The sequence below is a fragment of the Crotalus tigris genome, unplaced genomic scaffold (assembly GCF_016545835.1).
Source record: "Crotalus tigris isolate CLP2741 ecotype Arizona unplaced genomic scaffold, ASM1654583v1 scf7180000017977.1317863, whole genome shotgun sequence".
NCBI lineage: Eukaryota > Metazoa > Chordata > Lepidosauria > Squamata > Viperidae > Crotalus > Crotalus tigris.
Window position 1 is genome coordinate 285,252 of NW_024096755.1, and position 23,707 is coordinate 308,958.

Consider the following 23,707-nt stretch of genomic DNA (forward strand, 5'->3'; position numbering starts at 1 on the left):
AATGCCAAATGTTATTAATCTCTCTATATAAAAATCCTACTCTGATTTCTCCTCTTTATTCCAAGTTTTCATTTCAGCAGAGAGACAGATTTTTAATTAGTGTTATTGTAGACCAATGATAATCAGTAGTTTTTGCTAATTTCTAAAATTGTAAGCTGCCCAGTGTTACTTGGTTGAGTTAGACTGCTATAGAAATTGAATGAATAAATATTTCAAGTTACCTTGAATAATAGCTGGATTTTACTATAGATTGGTACATTTAGAATATGTTTAGTAGTATTTAATACACATTGACTTACAACAGGCAATGAAATAGCACAGCTTTCTCTAACTCAATGCTTCTAAGTATATGAGATTATAAAGCCTATCATGCTCTGCCAGGATGTGGTAAAATCTGGTTTGGACAAGGGCCCGGTTAGGAAGATTGGAATAGGAAATTGTATTTCAAGGTCATCAAAATTCATCCAGCCTTAGGACATGTGTCTTTGCTATATCACATATTGTATATGAAGCCCTATGATTTTGATTTAAATGGGCTTTGTGAACCCAGTAGTGCCACTAAATAAACTGTGATTTAGAGCTAAATGTAACGTTAACCCAACCAGTTTTGACAGTCAATAAACCAAGGTTTAGATGCTTTATCATGTGTGAATCTAGTCATACTAATGATAGAAATGTCTTGGCTAGAATTCAGTTTACTTCAGGACATACTTATTCTGTACAGCTTAACATATATGGCTAGGAGGCAGGGTTTTCTGACTTTTGGCTCAGCCAAATAATTAAAACTTTTTTCCTTATTACTTAATTACAATTAAATTAAACAAATTTTAATTTGTTATAATTCAAACATATTTTAAAGTATTTTTTAATTTAGCATTTTTTAGGTTAAGGATTTAGGTATGTTGTCTGAGTATGATGTACTGTAGTAATGCATGAAGTTGCTGCATCAGGAGCCTGGAGATTTTGAGTGCTAGTCCTGTCAATGATCTTGGTCCAGTCCAATCATTTTCTCTCAGCCTTAAGAAGGCAGTAGGAAACCACTTCTGAAAATCAATTATGCAGGGACATAAATCCTTAGCCACCAGGAACTAGATTGCCTCAATGGACTGTAACAACTCTGCATCCAGTGTCATTTTAATGCTATAATGGAATGTTTAACGATACAGTTTCTAGCATTTTACCTGACATTTACCTATCTTATTGCTGTTGTAAAGGTTGCTGTGTTGAAAGGAAGAGTAGGGAATAGTTTAAAAAGTAATATTAAACTACTGTATGACTGCCTAAAATTGTGAGGCTAAAGCAGTTTCTTTTGAAAATCTTGAGCTCCCTCTAATGGCGGTTTATGAACTATTGTATGAGGTAAATACATTTTGAGATTTTTTCTTAACTTGGTGTCCTCTAGAAATATTAAGTTATAATCTCATGATTTCCACTTTGAGTGACATTTTTCTACAAATTATGGATGTTCCAGTGCAGGACAATACTAGTCCAAGGAATCTTGTGCATAAATAACCTCTCTAAGCATCCTTAGGAACACAGGAGTACTTCAAAAAAAAAGGATTTGGAATTACGGATTACAGATCAGTTCTTATGCAAACCGGAGCTGTTTGTCAGGATTAGGATTCATTGTATTGTGCAAACTCCCCAAATGAGTTAAGTCAGTAACCAGGTTAAATGCTTAATAGGTTAAATACAGTCAATGACTGCAGGAACACACTTCAAATCCGAGAATTTCTCTGCAAAAAAGCAAACTCTCTTTCAACAAATCAAATGAGTGCCAATAGAAAATGCAGAATTGGTACAAAAAAGCACAGCTTGGAATAAAGGTATTCTTGAGTTTATGAACCATTCCAAAGCATCATCTTGTTCCTTTCTGCAAGGGCCACAGCCTGAAGTTGGTCTTCAGAAACTGCACACAAGGCACTAATTGTAGAAAGCTCTTTATTCTGAAGTTATTTCCAAAAGAATGTTCATTCTTCAGGAATTCCAGTTCCAAAGGCGGATCAAAAAAAAAAAAAGTGGTGGAGATTTAAAAGTCTCCCTTATTATTACAAAAACAATACGAAGGAAAAAAAAGATCTTAGAACCGAAACTCAAAATACTGCCTTTCCTCACGTCTCCAACACTCCTGGGGTTACCCTTTTTATTTCAGTTTCAAAACTCCTTCTCTGTTCACATTTGATAACAGTCACTAAAAATGTATTCTCTGCTCCAATCTAGAGACCAAATCTTTTACTCTCTTAGTTTTATGTCCAAATAGTTTTTAGGGAATAAATCTCCCTGAAAGAGTGGGATGTAATTCTAAGTAAATATACATAGGACCACACTATTTCAGAAATGCAGAGCTAGGAGGTTAAGGCAACATCTGTTTTTCTTCACATCTCTACTCATTCCCTCCACCAAGAGGCTACTTTGGAGGGATTTTTTTCCTCCATAGAGCCATCACTCTGGATCTCCTTCCAGAAGAGACTGTGTGGATATTGTCATTCCTCACATTTTAGAAATACTGTGGTGGTTAGTTTGTAGAGCTTTTCATCATCTCTGATGATTTTAATATTACTTGGTTATGAAACAACAGCTTAGTCCTGCTGTTATTTTGTAGTGATTTCACTGTACTACAATGTGGTTTGTTTTAATTCAAGGCCTTACTGGATTAAAAAAAAAAAATCCCACTGATACTTTCAAAAAATAATAATAAATAACAGTGCAGCCTTAAAACTCACATCATCCCAACAGCATGACTGTGGTGGTTAAGGGTAAAACAAAATGCAAATCTAGACATCTGCAGAGTCCCACGTGGGGGGAAAACTACAGCATTACAGCGAAAGTGGATGTGCTCTTCTTTTCCTCTAAAGTGGGGTTTCTCAAACTTGGTAAATTTCAGATGTGTGGACTTCAACTTCCAGAATTCCCCAGCCATCATGCCAACATTCTGGGAGTTGAAGTCCACATATCTGAAAGTTGCCAGGGTTGGGAATCACTGCTCTAAAGACCCGAACACTGCCATATTTCTTTTTTAAAAAAAAAAATAAGTAATTTAGCCCCTAGGGAAGGAAGGAAGGAAATTTCTCCCAAAATTTCCCAAGAAAAGAGGAAAGGAAAAACAGAAGTGCCACGGAAAGTAAAAGTACCTCATTGAAAGTATCTTTGGAGAGCCAGCCATGTTGTCTTCCAAAATCTAGATTGATTAGCTGATTTCTCTGCCTTGGGAGGATTGGTAGAAATGAAGAATTGCCACCAGTGTGGGTTCCCTGGTGAGTGGCCAACTCTGAAGGCCATATGAAGTAATAGGTTGTATTTCGTTCCAAATCAGACTCTTGCAACTTAAGAGATTTTTTATTATTATTATTATATTATTTTAAAAAGTGGGAAAGGTCAGTTTTCCCCACTGCGACAGCATGAGTCTTTCTACATATGAACAGTGTAAATGCAAAGAGTGCCCTGCCCTGCAAGGAACAACATGATGGCCCCACAGAGTCCTCTCATCGCAACAATCCCAACCTGACCCACATATGTGCCACAGAAAGAAAAAGTGAAGAAAGTGAGGAAAGCAGATTCTGTCTAACACCCCACCACAACCATGTGTTCTAGGGAACAAACACTGCTCTGTCTGTCATAAGTAGCAAGGGGAGACCCATTCTGGTTATCAAATGTTTCTTTCCTGCCACAAAAGCTTTGCAGGAGCCAAATCTAAAATTAGGACCATGGACTAACCTGGCCACCAATTTACCAGACCTGTTTCTGGGGGCAACCCTGTTTTTCAGCCCAACTACAAAGCAACACTTGTTCAGAAGACAGTGTGGACATCTTGTCACAGAATCCTTTACATCATTTGCACAATTCACAGGCCCTGTGCTAGCATTTTTTAACAGGCTGTAAGGAATCCTGAAAACACGTGCCTCTTGGACCCCGCCTGTGATACAGACTCTCCGGGTGGTGAAATAATACATCACGAGAATCTCTTCCAGATGTTGTGATTAAGGTGTCCCCTTCACACATCCCATGTTCCTTCTGAAATTACTTCCTTACCACCCAACGTTTCAAATTGTGACATGGAGAGGATTCTGGAGAGGATCAGCAAGACTTTCTGCATTAGGAGGGTTTATCATGTCCACACCTCCACTGGACTCTCTCAAGTGGATCCGCTGATGGTACATCATGCTGTGTCTCCGCCTAAACCTCACTCCGCAGTCACCACACTGATAGGGCCTTTCTCCTGTGTGGATTCTCAGATGCCGAGTGAGGTGTGACTGCCGTCCAAACCTTTTCCCACATTCAATACAAGGGTAAGGTCTCTCGCCAGTGTGAGTGATCCGATGCCGAGTCAGATGAGATTGCCGACTAAAGGTTTTCCCACACTCCGTGCAAGGATAGACCTTGGTTCCCAAGTGGGTCTTCTGGTGTCTTGTGAGACCGTAGAGATCATGGAATATTTTCCCACACTCCAGACACTGGTAAGCTTGCTTCTCAGTATGGGTTCGCTGGTGAGCAGCCAGCTCTGAAGGCCATATGAACCCCTTCCCACACTCTGTGCAGAAGTAGCGCTTTTCTCCTGTGTGGATGCGTTGATGTGTGGCAAGTTCTGATGGCCATCGGAACGCCTTGCCACATTCTCCGCAAAGATGCCGTTTCTCTGCCATGCCAGCTCCCAGATAGGGAGGATGATGAGGTGGCTGGCTGTTGCTGTTCTCATAATCAGCAATGGGAGGCAAACCATTGCCTGCGTGGGTCCTCTGATGGGCCGCCAGCTCCGAGGGCCACTGGAATCCTTTCCCACACTCAGGACAGAGGTAGTGTTTGTTCTTGTTGTGAGTTTTCTGATGAGCAGCGAGTTCAGAGGGCCACCGGAATCCTTTCCCACATTCAGGACAGAGGTGAGGCTTCTTGACTGCATGAGGTTTTACCATATCACCACTGGGAGGGACTTTTTCACCCATAAAAATATTCTGGGGCATATTGAACTCGGAGGGCCACTGAAGCAAAGTGTCAGCATCGATACTGTAGTGCGGCTGTTCAACAGCATGGATCCTCTGGTGGATGACAAGCTCCGTTGACCAACGGAATCGCTTGCCACATTCGATGCAGACATGGCATTCCTCACCCATGTGGGTTTTCTGGTGCCTGGTGAGATGTGAGGATCGACCAAACTGTTTTCCACATTCAGCGCAGTGATAGGATTTGGGCCGGGTGTGGACTTTCTGGTGCAGGGCTAGCTCTGACTGACAACGGAACCGTTTTCCACATTCAATGCAAGGGTGGCGTTTCTCTCTTATCCGTATCCTCTTCGGAGCCAAATGCTGTACTGCTCCATTGCGTCTCTCTCCAAATCCCATCTGAGGATCTGCTCTGTTAGGAGTCCGGGCACCAGCTTTGATGTGGGAAAAGGAGAGAATTCAAATAGTTTATAGACATCATTTAGCTTTGTTGACTCAATAAACCCTTGACCAGCCAAGTTACTATATTCATTTTACGAAACTGACTGGATTAATTATCACTGGTGAAAACATGATTAGCCAAGTTACTAATTCAGTTTAGTTAATTGATGAATTAATTATGCCACATGAGAGACACTTAAAGCAAAATACTTTCTTAGTTTGAGACATCACACACACACACACACACACACACACACACACACACACACACACACTCCAATAGGCGCTTCCTTTAAAGAGCCTTTCCTTTTTATCTTACACAGCAGATAACGTCCCTCCTAAAGTGGTCTCCTCTTTCCAGATTTTCTTAGCTAGCCCTCCTCAACCTGAAACTGTCCTGATGATTTGAGACTACATCTTCCACAGGACAGGAGTTACGGCAGCACCTGGCTCGTGTATTCTAGATGTGAAAGCTAAGAGAGGGGTGAGGCTTGTTTAGTATTTAGATGGGAACTGTAAGCTAGACTAAGCAATCAAAAGTCATCATGGAAGAAGGCAATGGTGGGCCATTTATACATGAAATCTCCAGGAGTCAAGCTCTGCTTGAAGACTTCACTTTATTTCCCTTTGGTCATATTGTCAGAGACTCTAGGAGTTGTAATCTCAACATATTTGGGATTACAGAGAGCTCTGGTACATTAAAAAGAAAGGATACTATTTGCCTGGTACACAATAATCAAAATAACATAAGATAATATAAGATTATTCGGATGCAGAAGAGAATCTGAATTCATCTGCTTTATTGGTAAATACTAAATGAGCTCGAGCGCCATTAAGGGCAGCAGCCTTCAGGCAATTAACAAAAATCAATGCCATTTACTAACGAGAGACAGTGTTTTGGAGTTCAAAGAACTGTAAAGATTTTTCATTGTTATAGCCAGGGTGGCCATCCTTTTGATAGCTGAGGGCTGCACTCAAATTGAGGTAATGTTACAGTGATTCAAAATAAGTGGGGGTTAGGAGGCATTATTCTGAAGTAGGAAGACTCATTCTCCTTTCAGAATTTCCTCCTACACTTTGCTACAGAAGGTCTTGACTCACCTGAACCCCCTCTTTCTCCTTCATCTGCAGAAGAATCCCAGGTAGCTTCTGTGTCAGAAGATCCTATGCAAGAAAGGAAAAAAGCCAAACCTAAAGCTTACTTGAAAACATGCCTTAAGATATGTAAAGAATACTCACCAAGATGTTTTTTAGATCTTTTAAAAGTAAAACTGGCAAATCAAATATTTATTATGGTCAAAGACCAGCATAAAGGAAAGCTGGCAGGTTTCTGCCTGACAATACTGGTTAGTAATTGTCCATATTTTTTAAAGTGTTATTAATTTTTAAGAATTACAATCTTCAGAGCTTAGTAAACAACATGTTGTCTGGGTTCACATATTTAACATTAACTTCTCCAATATAAGTCTATTCAGTACTGCACAGTCCAGTATTTTTTCCCTGATCCTCCTTTCTTCCCCATATTCTTTCCATTTTCCCCTCATTACACAATTACAATTTTGATACTATTGATGTATACAGAGTTAAATATAAACATTTTCATCATATTTTACTAATATTATATAAATAATAATATCAATTCATTAATCAATATCCTGCTTTTCGTGCTCTTGTCAAGATTTAATTTCCCATCAACATTTACAGTATCTTTGTCAGTTATGATTTTCTCAATATTAATTACATTAATATAGCTAAAATTTTATTCATACCAATCCTCTTATTTTCATATTTCCCATATCAAAAGAGAAAAAATGCTATTTTAATTATAAATCATATCTTTCATTATAAAAGTCTAATTATAGTTAAGGGTTATCCATTCTTCTAACCATATTCAAACAAGTACTTAAACATATGATGCCCCCCTCTAATAGGTCAAATCTTCTATTTTTAAAATCTAACTCTAGCTTTCTTTCTTTGCCAAGTAGCTTTCCAATTAAATCGCCCAGGAATTTTCTTTCTATTTTTATGAAAGTTGCTTGGCATGAGAAAGACAATTTAGGTAGGGTATTTTTGAGGGGGAATTCCACCCATTTATGTTTCTTAAGCAACTTCCACCTTCCTTCTCCCTCAATTTCTCCCCTCATCTTTTGTCTCTCAAACTGTAACATTTCCCCTGATAGCTCTATGTTCCATCCTCCCAAATCTTCTTCCTGTCATCAGGTACATCTTGCAATCTTAAAGGGAAAGGGTTTTTTGCAATTTCATTGTTATGGATAAGTCTTGTAGTATTTTATTTGTGTATGGTTGTTTATATCTCCCTTCTTTCATCTCTTCTGTCTCTAGAACCATTTCCTCTGCTTCATCTTCCAATCTCTGGTTTATTTGTTCATACTTTGTAGTTGTTGTCTGGGAACTTTCTAGTTGAAGATTTAATTTGGAAATTTGCTCATTTATATTATCTAAATTATTTTTAGTCTCATTGTGGTTTCTTTTTATGTCCTCTTTGTATGCAACAATTGTTTGGTGAATTAGTTGTAATGCAGAGTATATTTCCTTCTGAAAGGTATTTGTTTTTTCTTGAGGCATCATTCCTGGAGATCCTCTAATATTACCAGTCTCAATAAGAGTAGAACAAAGTTTCCTCTAGCTTTCTGGTCTTTATATGCAGTCTTTATAATCCAATAGGTATTAGAATACAGGAACAGTCCCAAAAGCAATATTTTATAGTGATCCTTTGTCTCAGGCATCCAAAAATGGTCAGTCAGGCAAGGTTATAATCCACAATGTTCAGAGTGTTCAATCTCCCTGAAAACAGCTGAAAAGTCTTTCCCAGCCAGACGTAATCAAAGGTCAAGTTCTTCTTTCTCTTCCACTAGCTCTTGAGATTAAAAGTCCAAGCTCAGTGAGTATTTATAGTCCAACAAGGTCAGGGTGATAAGTAATGCCAAAATATTTTCCTTTATTACCAGCTGTTCTCCCTTAGGCTAGGACAGTGGTTCTCAACCTTTTTAATGCCGTGACCCCCAACCAGTTGTAAGTCGAGGACTACTCAACCGGTCGTAAGTTGAGGACTACTCAACTGATGCAACACCATTTGCAGAATGGGACTTTTGGCAGGCTCAGCAGGGCAGAGACAGCCTGGACAATTCCTATTGGCTTTTGAAAGCCAATAGAATTAGACTCTATTCAAGAGAGTCTATTCTATTGGCTTTCAAAAGCCAATAGAATAAAAGGGAGTAGCACAGCTAAGGAAAAGGGGGAAAAAATGGCGGACTGTGTTGTTTGGCGACCCCCGTGAAATGGTCGTTCGACCCCAAATGGGGTCCCGACCCACAGGTTGAGAACCACTGGGCTAGGAATCACCAAGCAGGTAGGAAGCTAGTTATAGTGCTATACTCAGATCCACCACTAGATGTCATTCAAAATACATTTTCCACTCTTAAAACAAAGGATTGATTTCTTATGTTTCACCTCAATGGGTTTTTTTCAAAGAAAGAATCTTAACAATTATCTTACTTTTCAAAATTTTTAAACTGTAGCTTTACATTACTTCCATTTCAATATTGTGTATTTCTATCCCCCATAGAAATTAAAACGCCTCTTCCATTCACATTCGGAGGTTTTTAGCTTCGTGGGAGCCTTTCTCAGGAAATTCAGTTGTTAAATAGTAAAGAAAGGATCAATATTCTCACCCAGTTCCAGATATGCTGTTTACGATGTGTTGATTGGTGCTTTTCTTCTTCAGTTGTCAGCAACTAATGGCTGGCCATAGGAATGTAGCCAGTCTTTCCCCTGGTGATTTGGAGGGCTTTTCTCATATTGAATGGAAAGACCGCCATCTCTCCGTGATTGACAAGACACCTCTCCTTCTTCATTGCCTCTTCAGGGCAACTTTAAGCCCTTTTTAGGGCCCTCAGCAGGGAAAAATCGGGCACGGAAGACCCCTTCCTGCGTCCATCTCGCCATGACGCAAAACCGGAAGTCCATATTTTTCAAAGACCCTGATAAGGTTGTGGAATTCAATGCCAAGGCAGCAAAGGAATGGATTGCATTATCCACAGAAAATGAACACACACTGTTCCAAATTCACTTCACTGGAGTTTCATGAAAAAAAGGCTCTATGTTGTTTAATGGTAGCCCACTTGAAAAAGAAAATTGCCAGGATATAACTTGGTTGCTATCTGCAAACCATAGGCTTCACAAATTACCTCTGCATGTTCCTGTTCCTGTCTTGGTATGCATCTACCATAGTTTAATCTCCAACCATAATGAGCTTTCAGGTCTGTTTTAATAATGCTATTGTTTATACGAAAGAGTTTATTATACTTGAGAAGGATGTCTATGGAGATTCTCAGTCATCCAGATCATGGTTGTCTCAAAGGGGCTTTTTAAAAAGGCAGTTAGACTACTTTTTTTTCCTTTGCGGAATAAAACATTTCACTTCTGATCCAAGAAGCTTCATCAGTTCTGATTGGATGGGGGGAGGGGAATGAAAGGATTAGTTCTGACAGGATGTTGGGGGGGAGTAGAAGGATTATGTTTCTTTGCAGTCATCTGGTCTTTAGCACTCTCTCTGAGAGCAGTTGAAGCCATTTAGGGGTTTATCTGTGCCCTCATGGTCAGAATGCAAATGGGTGTGGAATCTTCTTGGAACTGCTGAAAGAACTGCGTTGTAGACAGGAGATGGATGGTGTCGTATTCCTCCCTCTCTGTTGAGGGAGAGTTGTTCGATTCATACATAGATGGCCTCTTTTATCCCTCTTTCAAACCAATAGTCCTCTCTATCCAGAATGTCATAGAGGCCATCTATGTTAGAATTGAACAGCCCTCTGTTAACAGAGGGGGAGGGATACAACACCCACCTATCTCCCGTCTACAATGTAGTCCTTTTGGCTGTTTCAAGAAGATTCCACACCCATTTATACTCTGATTCAGGTGACCCTGAGGGCACAGATAAATCCCTAAGTAACCTTAACGGCTCTCAGAGAGAGTGCTAACCACCTGATGATTGTAAAGAAATATAATCCTTCCATTTCTCCCAAACATCCCATCAGAACTAATTCTTCCATCTCCACCCCCCTTCCCATCATCCAGCCAAAACTGATGACGTTTCTTAGATGAGAAGCGAAATGACTTCTTTCTCACAGGAAAAAACACAGTCCAGTTGCCTTTTGAAAAAGCACCGTTGAGACTTGAGACAGCAGACCATGATTTGGTCATATAAAAGGAAAAATAATGGAATTTAAGGCTCATTGCATTGACAGGTCTTCAAAACTATGGCTATGAATGATGGCATCTGGAGGACACTGGATTGGAGAAGCTGATTTGAGCTATTCTTAAAAGTATTCGTAGTCATCTGTTAGGATTTATATTACTGTATACATTTTAGGTTCTAGGTCAGGGGTAGGCAACCTTGGCTCTTTTATGACATGTGGACTTCAACTCCCAGAATTCCTGAGCCAGCCATGCTGAGGGGAAAGGGAGAAGTTTCTAAGCTGAGCCATGCTGGCTCAGGAATTCTGGGAATTGAAGTCCATGAGTCATAGAAGAGCCAAGGTTGCCTACCCCTGTTTAGGTGTTTCCCATTTTATATAATCCTTGCAGTGGGGATGCATACATCAATAATAATTTTAAAAATGCATTTAGAGAAAGAAAAGCAATTCAAGGCACTAAGTAGATGGGTCAAAGGTTCCTTACCAAGCAAACATATGTCTACATCAGCCTGCTGTCCAGCTTCCATGCATATATCTCCATGCTCAATATCTGAAGCGACTTGGTCTTCATCAGGAAATGCCACTACCACCTCCTCAAATAAGTCAAAATCCTGAAGATTAATCAAAGAGGCACAATTAACAAAGAAGCCAAAGACTGTTTAATACTAAGCTAAGTACACTTAAAAAATTAAAATAAACATTTCCTCCCTGAAAAAGAAAATAAAAGGGGATACAAAATTTGGGCCTGGCTCCCCCATAGGGTCTCTATTCCCCATACAGACCTGGTAGTTTGGGGGAGGGGAGGAGAATATTTACATTTTATTTTTAAACTCCATGATCCTGGGTGGGTTTAAGTAGTTGCCATCTGCAAAGGATGCTGTAGTAGATTTCTGTTCTGAACAAGGGTTGGATTAGATGTTCTCCAACCTTATCTTCTATGAAACTAGGGAGAATTTTTTAAACAATCCACCCCACAAGGTTGTTGTTCTAAGAAATAGAAGAAGCATTACTGTATACATGTCAGCTTGAATTGTACAAAGTAAGCGAGGGATATCATCATAATCATAATACAGATTCTCCTCATCTCACAGTATTCTGCCTTTGTTGCTATTCAGAATGTGGATTGCTTTATTTGCATTTTAGTATCATTCACTAATAACAAGCAAATTTTTATTCAGTGCAGTCTCAGCACATGAAATCTTCTCAGCTGGAGAACCAAAAGCATACATGGTATTTCTTCTGCTTTTCCGCTGTATTAATTTTTGGTTTCAATATTTTCTATAACCTCTAAACCTTTTCACTAAAGCTGGCGCTCACAACAAAAACCAGAGAACCCCATGAATCAGTTCCCATTTGGATCCTTCCACTTCCCTTTTCAAACAGGAAAATCACAATTAAAATCTCTCTGGAAAAAAAAGACTTTCAGAAGGCAGCATCATTTCCTAGTGATCATACTTTATGCAACTCTGCTCAATTGTAATTGTATGTCCATCCAGTCTTTTGGAAATCTAGCTTTTTTATGTGCTTTCTACCATGTAAAAATTTTCAAATTGGCTTTCAGTACCTAATGATACAGAAGAGCTACCTGGCTGGGGATGATGGGGAACCCCTACATTAAACACTTCCTCAATTGCTTCTGACTTCCATAATCATATTCTAATTAAAAAAAAAGATCACGAGTTGTGATTTTCTGCTCCAATATCACAATTTATATCAATATCTACTTTCTGATTATAGTTTACATTTCTGCAGAAAGGACCTCTTAGAGAAGAAACCTAATCTAACTTCTTAGCATAAACCCTTTGCTTCCAGGCTGTAGGACTACAGCTCCCAGCATCCTTTGTGTAGTATTCTGGAAATCTACTGAAGGCAGCAGATTCAACCCTCTTTGTGGAAGACCAGCACAGCAAAGAGAAAATAAAGGGAGAGGGGGTTAGATGTTGAAATGTTTTAATTTAAAGATCTGTAAAGCCTATTATGAGATTTCAGTGGACAGTTGACCAGTCTTGAGGAGCCGAGAAAGAAATGAAAAGAGGTTCAAGACAGTTTGGTTCTTAAAAATTATAAGCATGATGATGGTTTAGAGCCAGCACTATCTCTGAGGCAATCTCTAAAAACGTCTTGAGGATAAAAACAAAATGCAACCCATTCCTGATGGGCATAATTTTGCCCAAACTCATTCCAGTTTAGGTGCCTCAGCTTTGGCATCCCAGCTATTTATAATTGCTCAGATGTTAAAGAAGAGGCCTAATTGCCTCTGAAAACTACAGCCTCTGCTTTTTTCTTTATGCTCTCTGCAGGGATGTCCAAGAATATGTGTTGTTCGTCCATCGATTTTCGATGAAGACCTTGACATCTTGTGGGTTATGGGCCATCAACGATGTGTCCATAGGTGGCTAATAAGACCAATGTTAGCACGGAATGTTCTGCCACATATTGAACAAAGAAATGTAGACACTAGACCACAGGTCGGCAACCTGCGGCTCCGGAGCCGCATGCGGCTCTTTGAGCCTTCCCCTGTGGCTCCCAGCCTCCTCTGCCTTTGCAGAGAGAGACAGAGACAGAGAGAGGCAATTGCACTTCCCTGCTTCTCTCTCTCTCTCTCTCTCTCTCTCTCTCTCTCTCTCTCTCTCTCTCTGTGTGTGTGTGTGTGTGTGTGTGTCTGTGTGTCTGTGTGTGTAAAAGAGAGTGCACTCACAGTATTCTCCGAGGAGCTGAAAAGCTTACTGGGCGGAGCTCCTCCCTTTGCTGCGTCTCTGCAGGAAGCAGGAAGCAGGAAGGGCAGGAGAGAGCTAGCTAGCCCAGCTAGGCTGACTCAGGAATTCTGGGAGTTGAAGTCCATGAGTCATAAAAGAGACGAGGTTGCCTACCCCCAGCTTGTTGGAGAACAGCTTGAAGCTTGCCAGGTGAGCAGCAGATAGGAGGGGGGGGGGAGAAAGAGAGAGAGAGAAAGAGAGAGGGAGAGAGAGAGAGTGGGGGAAGAGGAGTGGCAGACCAAGGGCAGATAGAGAGGGAGGGAGAGAGAGACCCTTTTGACATCTAAAATGAAGATAAACTGCATATATCCTTTTTTTACCTTTGTGTGTATGTAATTTTATTCTCTTAAAGCATTCTCTTGGTGATCATTGTTTTAATAGTATGGATATTCCCAAGAGTCATATTTTTACTTTTATTTTTAATGTGTGTGTGTATGTGTGTGTGTGTGTGTGTATACACATACACACACACACACACACATACACACACACACACACACCTATAATAAAGGTAAAAAAGGATATATGCAGTGTTATCTTCATTTTAGATATCAAAATGGTTTTGCGGCTCCCTGTGTTTTGTTTTTGGTGGGAAACGGGTCCAAGTGGCTCTTTGAGTGTTTTGGGTTGCCTACCCCTGCACTAGACCAAGAATGCAACCTATATCTGATTGACCCTTTCCTGCACTATGGGGGGGAGGGGGGGAGAGAAAGAAATTCAGAGTTATGTGATGTCCTGACATATGAACCATTTCAATCGATTACCAAAGTGGCAGAGAACATTTCAAATAATAGGATGTCAGCCATTCTTCAGAACAATACTTGTTAGTTTCTGGGAAAAAGTTAACAATTCTTAGTTTCACGTATATTGAAAATCAAACTCTGAATATTTAGAATTTCTCTGAATTTCTCTAGTTTGCACTGCGGGAAAGAAATTATCACTTCAGATTTTAAATCCTAGATTAAAAAATATATTTTATATTATGACTTATATTTATAAACATAGAATTTATTATACTAAAATGCTCTTGAGGACTGAGCTTGCTCTTTTATCAATGTAATATAAATGTTGATAATAACATTTTTTGTGGTCAAAATTTAATCTGCAGTTTTAAAAGTAAGTTGTTTTAAGTGTGTGTGTATCTACATGCATTTTGGTCAGTTTTTCTCCAGCAGCTTTTTTTTAATGTTTAATTTTTTTCTTCATCTCTTTTGTCGGAAATTTTCACTCTTTTTATATAAAAGAGCAATAAAAATTAACAAATACCAATTACCAATTGTTATAAGGCTAACAAAATGCTTATGTACCATTCAAAATCACATCAGCCAAAAGTAAATACAGGAAATAATTTACATTGCGCAGTAATTCAAATACAGGTAGTTCTCGACTTACAACAGCACTGAAAAAAGTGACATGGTTTTTCACCCTTACAACCTTTGTGACCCCATGATCACATGATCTTTGCAACCCTTATGACCCCATGATCACATGATCAAAATTCAGATGCTTGGCAACTGACTCATATTTATGATGCTTGCAGTGTCCCAAAGTCATGTGATCACCTTTTCGACCTTGTGACAAGCAGTCAACAAGCCAGATTCACTTAACAACTGTGTTATTAACTTAACAATTGCAGTAATTCACTTAACAAATATGGCAGGAAAGTTCATGAAATGGGGCAAATCCACTTAACAAATGTCTCGCTTAGCAACAGAAATATTGAGCTCAATTGAGGTTGTAAGTTGAGAACTACCTGTAGAACTTTAAAAAAAAATAGTAAAAATAAGAGTAGAATTAAGCAGGTGTCTGGCTTGTCACTAGAGCAGTTTACCATCATTCATTTTTGACTGGCAGGGCCTGTAGCTCATTGACAAAGATATCTGCTTCATTTATAGAAACTCTTCAGGCCTCTCCATAAAAATTAAATAGCAAATCTGCAAGCTGGTCTAGACTATATAGACAAGGAGTGGGCAACCAGCTGCCTGCCAGATCTTATGGACTACAGTTCCCACAATTTTTGCCATTGGCCATGTTGCCTAGAGACTTGAGATCCAAACATCTGAAAATGTCCTTGGGCTCACAACACAGAAGGAGATTTTTGGTGGTTCATTATTTTTAATAAAAGTTTGCAGCTCAGCAGGAGAGAGCCTGCACAGAATTAAAAAGGTCCCAAGCTCCATATCCAACTTCTCTAAATAAAAGGATAAGACAACAGGAATGAGAAAGTCCTCTGACAGTAACTTTAGAGAGCTGATAAAATAGCTTATAACCATCTAGCCTGCAGGCTTCTGATACATGGATATTTGTCTACCATTATGTCAAGAACATTTGTATTATTATGGTTTGTTGCACAGTGAGCCAGAGGTTCAGACTGGATTTGAAATTTTTATATATCGAGTTCTTCTCAAGTACCAGGACATTATTATTCATATCCGATCTTATTATTTTTTAAAATAACTCAAGGTAGTGGACATACCTAACACTCCTTCCTCCTCCACAGTTATTTTTCCCATAATAACCAGAGATTGGCCTAAAGTCACCTAGTCATCCCAAGGTAGGACTAGAACTCATGATCTCCTAGTTTCTAGCCTGGTGCCTTAACAGAAGACTAAACTCGCCCTTATGCAACCTATCTCAATATCTGCACCCAGTTATACTGCTATTTCAACTCTCAGACATTTCAAGTTCAGAACTTGGCAATTAATTTTGTTACAATGGTGGCAGAAGCATCCATGAATCATTTTAAATCCAGGCTCATGATTAGTACATACTTGTAGGATATGACAAAGTTCTAAAGGACTAAATAGTTCCAGAAATGTCATTTTAATCTCAGTATGAATCAGGTGCTTCAACCAAGAGGTTTCTTCAGATGGAAACTTCTGATTGGTCTCATCTCCCTGTTTAAGAGATGGGGATACTATGTCCGTAGCAAACTTTTTAACAAAAACAGACAGAAAGCCAGTGAACCTCCACAGGCTGTCACTCTCAATAGACCCATCAACCTGGTGGATGAAAAGACACGGTAAGTTGTAATTCAGCAGCACTGGGGTGGAGTCACAGATTCCACATTGCTAGAAATCTCAGATGGGGCTGAGATCAACCCAAAATTATACACACATTTTTATGACAACAGCAAACTGATCCAAGAGTTGTCTCTGCCACTTGTTTGCATCCCTGTAGGAAATCAGGTAACAGTTTGCAAGGAATCAAAAACTCCAGCTCATTCAGCCATTGCCAGATTTTTTTTTCCCCTATGCATATTTCTTCCCCATTTTTTGCACAGGGACTTGACTGTTTGCTGTTAGCCCCTGACCTTCCAAGCTCATGGATTAAAAGCAGCAAGACGTGAGGCAAGCATATGGAATCAGCAGGCTACAGTTGGCTAAGGACAGCTGGATTGCCAATAGATTGCAGTGTGATCGGGCTGCTAAGGAGACAGTGGATTGCACTCCAGACTGCAGATGAGAGATCACACTTTTGAGTGCTCCCCATAATTCTGCAAATAAAATAAGCCAAGGGAGAAATAAGAAGAATAATCTCAAGTACTAGGTATAGTTTGGTGTGGTTGTCTAAACCTTGTTATAGGAGGAAATATTTAAAAAAAACATTCACCTTGCTAATTTGAAGTACCCATAAACCTGCTGGAACCTATTCAGTCTACATACTGGAAATAGTATGAAATATATACTTTATTTTATTGCTCTGTGATATTTTATGGGGCAGTCATTGAGATTTGTATGCTTTGAAAGTAGTTTAGAAGGTAGTAGTATTATTAGTCTTCATGAATAATAATTGTGTAATTACCACCAGTCAGGTGTAAACATCGTTTGTTCCAAAAGCAAAACATATTGACTCTCCGCCCTAAAGTCCCATTTCATTTACCTTCCATACCTGCTGCAGGTGTCCTGTCACAGAGGTCTTCCCCTCAAATAAATAAGATTCATTGTTGACAATGAACCTTAAGAATACATGTGAGGAAAGGAAGGGGGACTAAACCATCTTACCTCCTCTTCTGGTCTTTCTGCTTCATTCTGCTTGGCTAGAAACTCCTCAGCTAGGGCCACTGCCCGTGCACAAGTCTCTGGGCTACATTCCCATACCCGACTTCGGATTCCAGGAGGGAGAACGGCTAGGAATTGCTCCAAAATTAGGACATCAAGAATCTGTTCCTTGGTGCGGTTCTTTGGCTTCAGCCAATGGTTGCAAAGCTCCCAGAGCTGACCACATGCCTTTCGGGGACCCTCAGCATCCTGGTAACAGAACTGCCGGAACCGCCGGCGTGCAGTTTCCAGGCTGAAACTGCTTCCTCCAGATATAGGTGTCCGTGCTTTGCCAATACTCCCTCTATCTGCACTAGCTGGGGAGCGTTGAAGGTCCTGGTGGCTCTCTTCAATGAAAGATGTTCCCCATGAGGATGAAGTATTCCCTAGTTGCTCCAAAGTAGTCGGGAAGGCCTCTGGTTCTACCTCTACTGCAGCAACTTCCACTACCTGAGTGATATTTGATGTGGCTGCTTCTGGTGATATTAATGGTGGTTCTATAATTTCAGGGAGGAGAGGCTGTGAAGTTTGGGACACTTCTTCCCACTGAACCTCCCAGCGCTGAGGTTGTGGTGCCTCTTCTAGCTGCATTGATTCAGCAGTTGGTGATGCCTCTAAGCCTAGCAGCTCTTCAACTGTTCCAGTACACACCACAAGCAGGGAGTCATCTCCATCAACTGCTCCCACTGCCTCTTGCTGAGGGCCTTGTGGATGTGCCTCCTCCTCCTCCTCTTCATCCTCCTCATCCCCTTCTCCCTCTTCCTCCTCTTCCTCCTCCTCTTCTTCCTCCTCCTCTTCTTCCTCCTCCTCTCCCCTCTCTTCTTCTTCTTCTTCCTCTTCATCTGCCTCCCCTTCCGCATCTACTTCTACTTCCTCAGGCTCTTCCTCTTCCTCCTCAATTGTGATCTCTGGATACATTTCCTGCTCAAGCAGCACCTTAAAATGAAGATCCAGCTCCCCTGATCCCTGCATGGACTCCATTTTGTCTTCTAAGAGGTAGACAGACTTGTCCCAATTGTAGACCGAGGTCTGGCCAGTGATACCCCAAGTCTTACAGGCAAACATGGTGGGAAGAGTCTTCTTCCTCAAACTTTGACCATAAGCTTAGGCCAAAGTTGGCCAACAATTTCCAGGAAGCAGAAAGACCGTTGTCAAGGAAACTGCTCTGTCACAGGATTCCGCCATACATCAAGAGGATTTGGTTTTTCCAAATGTTTACATGAGTACTTTCTCCCTAAAAAGACAAAAAAAGTAAGCAATCACTCAGCAATCAACAAAATGAAATTAATCATATTTACAGAATTCATCTCCATATAAAGAATGGTATTTCTGAGGAAAAGGTTTTTTTGTAAGGCTTGCTTTGGTTTAATTTAGGACAGACATGTCAAACTCGCGACATCATGTGACATTGCGTGATGTATCACAACTTTTTCCCCATTGTCGGCAATAGGGTGGGCGTGGTTTTGGTATGACACATCCCCCCCACAGGCCGGCAGTTTGACATGCCTGGTTTAGGATGATGGATATGTATCCAGTGGCAGAAACTATTTTAAGAAAAAAAATTATCCTGAAATGTTAAAAAATTACAAAAAAGACTTCATTTTTAAGAGCAGGACAGTTACCCCTGGGTTTCATATATTGCAATTATAACTCAATCATGCTTCAACCATTTAAACCTGTTTTCATTCACTAGAGCAGACATGTCAAACACAAGGCCCAGGGGCTGGATGCGGCCCGCGAAGTACTTTCATGTGGCCCGCGAAGCCATCTTGGAAACAGTGAGGGAACGGCCCTCTTCCCTTGGCCCTGGCCCAAGCCAGCCGGGACCCAATGTACAATTTTGTGGTGGCCATCTATGCTGAAACGCATTCAGTCTTAGCTCCATTAGGCCCCCCCTCGCATGGCCTGAGAGGAATGGTGAGGCGCCTCCAGCGGACCATGGTTTGGCACTTGCCGTGGTCCCACCCACTTCTGCCAGAGACCCTCAGATCTGTCCCACTACTGCCCAGGCCCCCACAAGCCCCCTTGACACAAACGATGTAGAACTGGCCACACCTACCCAGTAGGCCACACCCACTCCATCCACGCCCACCCAGTAGGCCGCACCCACCCTGGCCACACCCACCCAGCCCCCTGAGGGCAATCACAATGCTGATGCGGCCCTCAATGAAATTGAGTTTGACACCCCTGCACTAGAGCAGTTCTCATCAGTTAGAAAGCTTGATTGCCTAAAAAAAAAAAAACACCAGGCAAATTAAAAACTGGAAAAGTTTAAGGTAAGAGTCAATGTCAAAGAAAAACAACCTCCCTCATAACAGCTAACAACTCCTTCACAAAGGCAATGGGGAAAGGAGCAATGCTGCAGTGATTATTCTGTGCCCAATCTATTTTCAGAATGGAGGGAGGAGAAAGAGCAGAGGATGATGGTTTTAGCTCTCTCCCTGAATCTACACATTCAGAATAATAACTCTTTGAGAATTCTACCACTTCAGCATCTGGAGGTGGGATTAAGGTGCTGGCCTAAAAATCAGGAGATGTTGAGTTCTATTCCCATCTAGCCAACTCGGTAACTTTGGGCAAGTCACTCTCTCTCAGTCCAACTCACCTCACAGGGTTGTTTGTTCTGGGAAAATAGGAGGAGGAAGGAGTATTAGGTATATTTGCCACCTTGAGTTACTTATAAAGTAATAAAGGTGGGATAAAAATCTAATAAATAAATAAATAGATCAAATTACAGTAAGGTTGTCTCCTCACTCAAGTCCTTCACCATGCTGGAAACCAGAGTTTAGAACTAACCTTTTCCCAACAAGCACAATATTTCTGGACTAAATGTTCTGATTGCAGAAATCACCTGATATATTATATCCATCTCATGTTTTGAAATGCTAGAACACACAACATTGCTCCATCTCCCCAGAAAACAGCAAACCTGTTCCACAATAGAACAGGACCGTCTTTTGCTGCTGTTCAAGTCTCTGTTTGCTTGCACAATACCACACACAGCTGGTGATAAAAGGAATAATTTACCAAATCTAAACAGTAAAACAAAATGGCACAGCAGCCAGGATAATTTTAAAGTATTCATTTTTAACCAACAGAAAAAAGTCAGGAATTTTCTCTCAAGTTTTCTAATTTCCAAACCAAGGCAAAATATATTTTCAATTCCATTTAAAAATCATTTTTGCACAAAATCACAAGGATGCCTTGGTCCCTCCCATTTCTCCCCACTCATGAAGATGTAGCCAGTGGTATATGGTGCCACTTCAGGATTAGGACCATAGAAAAATAATTTATTTTTAGCTTCTCTATACTTGAGCTGATTTCACTGTGTCACTTCACAATTGTGATAATGGTGTGCAGGAAATCAATTACTCCATGATGCTTTGGGGGTGAATACTGTACATCAAATTCTAAAGAATCCCCCTCCCCCCAAAAAAGAATTTGAAGCGACCTTTATTTTCAATTATAGTAGTAATGAGTAAAATCTGAAAAAAAATCCCTAATTTTTCATTTCAAAAACTGCGTATCCTTTTTCCCTGTTGTTTCTTGTCACATTGCAAAAGTACTGATTTATAACTGGCTTCTCTGCTAAAGTTACTCAGTTAACATTAGTAAATAAGAATTGAAAAGAAAATCTGAAGAGAGCTCTACAAGTTCCCAACTGAGACATCATATATCAAAGTAATTTTTTCAGTGCTCAAAATAATTATTGAGACATTTAATCTTTCTATATGAAAAAAGCCTCCTCTTTCAAAAAAATGTAAATGATCAAACAATATAAAGCTACTATCCATAACAAAACCTATTATAAAACAAGCAACAGTAACAGCAGAGGCACTTTTGTCTATTCATTTTTAGATTTACACATTTAGATGTATTGTACAAGAGGGTTTTTTTCAGAATCAACAATTGCCAGAATTGGTGTACTGATTCCAATTTACTGGATGCAACCTCTGTTTGGGACTTTTGAGAAACAAGCAAAAACAGCAAAGTGATTGTTTTCATTGATTTATTTTGCCAACTCAATCACAGACTTTTGAGGCAAAGGAATTTTTCACAAAATATATATCTGAAAAATTCTATCCTTCATTTTCGAAACAACACCCAGAGAGATCTCTGGATCACAAATGTATCCCTCCTAAAATATCCATAAACTTTTCTAGGGACAAGGTAGGGGAGCCGAGGATAAGGCCTGTTCACCAATTGCCAGCTTTATCAATTGTGGATTTTTTAATGTACAGCAATGTATAAGGAATTAAGCGACCACACAATCTTTTTAATAATTGGAATGAAGGTTCTAGTTGATCCATTACCGAATTCATTCAGAGTCACAGGATCAGGAAGCAGACAAGGCAATATCAGTTATCCCTAAATGAGCAAGTCATGTCACTTTTTCCCCAAACAGGGCTTGGGTACATCACCCCATTACTGAAAAGGAGAGCTTTCATAAAACGAATTCTCCTCTCTCTCTCTCTCTCTCCCCCCCTCACTTCAGACGCTAAGATCCCCATTTTTACGGTTTGCAAATTCCTCTTCCTGTTCTCCCCCCAAGCACAGCTAGCCCCTAACTTTCCCCTTCCAACTTCGCTCATTCTCCACTTCCAGGACAACATTTTCTGCCCAGTTCCCCCCCCTTCCTAAATTTCTGCCTTCCCCCTCCTCACACACCCGCAAAGGGTTTCTCCCACTGCAAACCCCGTTCGCCCACCCACCCCCTTTGCAAGAGACACGCGCGTACTCACGAAAAAGACCTTGAGCCATTCATTCCCCCAACTCCGCGCCCTCCCCGCTACGTCCATTCCTCTCCTGCAAAGCGGGGCTTTCGACTGCCCTACGCCCCACGGAGCAGAGCCTCTCAGGGCGCTTCCAGCCCACCCGTTCCCCCCACCCATATGACACCAAGACAAGGGGAATGCAGCCATTTTGCCTCTTTGATGTGGTTGGGGGTGGGAAGGGCTAAGAGATGGCTAAGCTTTCTCCCTCCCATCCACCCACCCACTCCTTTCCGATCTTTAATATTATATCCACCTTGCATGGGGGGGGGGAAATAAAAGGAGTGCCCTCCCCACCTATTCCTTTACCCTGCCACCTCCTCCTCGTCTCGCACGTGTTTTTATTTAAAAAGGGGGGGAAAGGTCCGCTTCTGTCCTGTAACTCACCCTTGGCGGGGAAGAGCTGGTCTTCCCTCCCGCCCCCTTGCACCAGATACGGCTGCTTAAGGGGGGGGAGGTTTACAACCCCAAACCTTTCTCCCCCAACCCAAAGGCGGAGCAGGAAGGCGCCTCCTCCTCTTCCTTCTTTCCCACGTGGGCGCCAGGCCATTAACCCTTTCTCAGTCCAGAGAGTTAGCGCCACTCTCTCTCCAGCCTCCCACTCGCTCACCTGGATCGGATTTTTAATTTTTGTGGGTTTCAGATCCGGGCACCACTTTGTTTGAAGCGGAAGAGTTTTGGAAAAGTGACTGTCTCCAGGGACCAATAATCGTAATAGTAGTAGAAATAGTAATAAATGATAGTCATTAATACCGTGATCATGATAGTGTGATCACGGGATATATACTGACATGGGATGTACACTATTCCCAGGCGTTCTGACTCGTTTTTTTTTTTTACTTTCTTTTGAGATTACGTTCAAACCATACCTTTTCATTTTCTAAACCGAAATTGACCTTATTGAATTGCTGTTCCTAAAAATAAAAAATAACCCCCAAAAGCAAACAAGAAAAGGATTCTTGTGACACGTTGCAAGCTAAACCATTTATTATGCTTTCCCAGAGAACTTCAGACAGACATGTAATGTTTATAATCTATGGATATGCTGAAAGAAAAATCTTAATCAGGGTCCATTCCAAACTGGGAATAAACAAAATGGAGGCTGCTTTAGAAAGAAGGTTGGAGTTTATTGAAGAGCAGAGCCAGACAGAAACATGGCTCTGGGAAAGCTGACCACATGTTGCTGGGAGTAATGGTTTTTTTAAAACTTTTGGGGCTCTTGTTTGGAAACTTTTGAAAGAAGGTTCTTGTTTATTGAAGAGTAGAACAGCACGCAGTTCTAGGACAGCTGATTAAATGGAGCTGAGAGACGATGGGTTTTTATAGCTTCTTTGGGGCTTTGTATTTGAGCTGCCCATTCCTGTGCAATGTACTTAGACCTGTGCTCTTTGGTATTCTAATTATTGTTGCCTGACTCCCATTGTGGCTTGGAGGTCATGTCCTGTCCTTGAAGCTGGGTGGGGGATGTAGTTTTTAGGGATCTTTGTTTTTTTAATCACCTCAGCTCCAGCCTTCCTGCCCCAGTCTTCCTGAATGGATTACCAAATCTAT

General features: G+C 40.7%; 1 protein-coding gene across 1 annotated transcript; it reads right to left on the reverse strand.

Moving 5' to 3' along the window:
* Window positions 1-222: 222 nt before the first annotated feature.
* Window positions 223-22,667, reverse strand: LOC120309027 (zinc finger and SCAN domain-containing protein 2-like). The gene is made up of 5 exons (XM_039345813.1): window positions 22,544-22,667; window positions 17,349-18,618; window positions 11,073-11,199; window positions 6,477-6,539; window positions 223-5,368 (listed from the first exon to the last, which is right to left on the reverse strand). Exons 2-5 carry the CDS (start codon window positions 18,447-18,449, stop codon window positions 4,041-4,043), a joined length of 2,619 nt encoding a protein of 872 aa, XP_039201747.1. The 5' UTR covers window positions 18,450-18,618; window positions 22,544-22,667; the 3' UTR covers window positions 223-4,040.
* Between the last annotated feature and the right edge of the window lie 1,040 nt (window positions 22,668-23,707).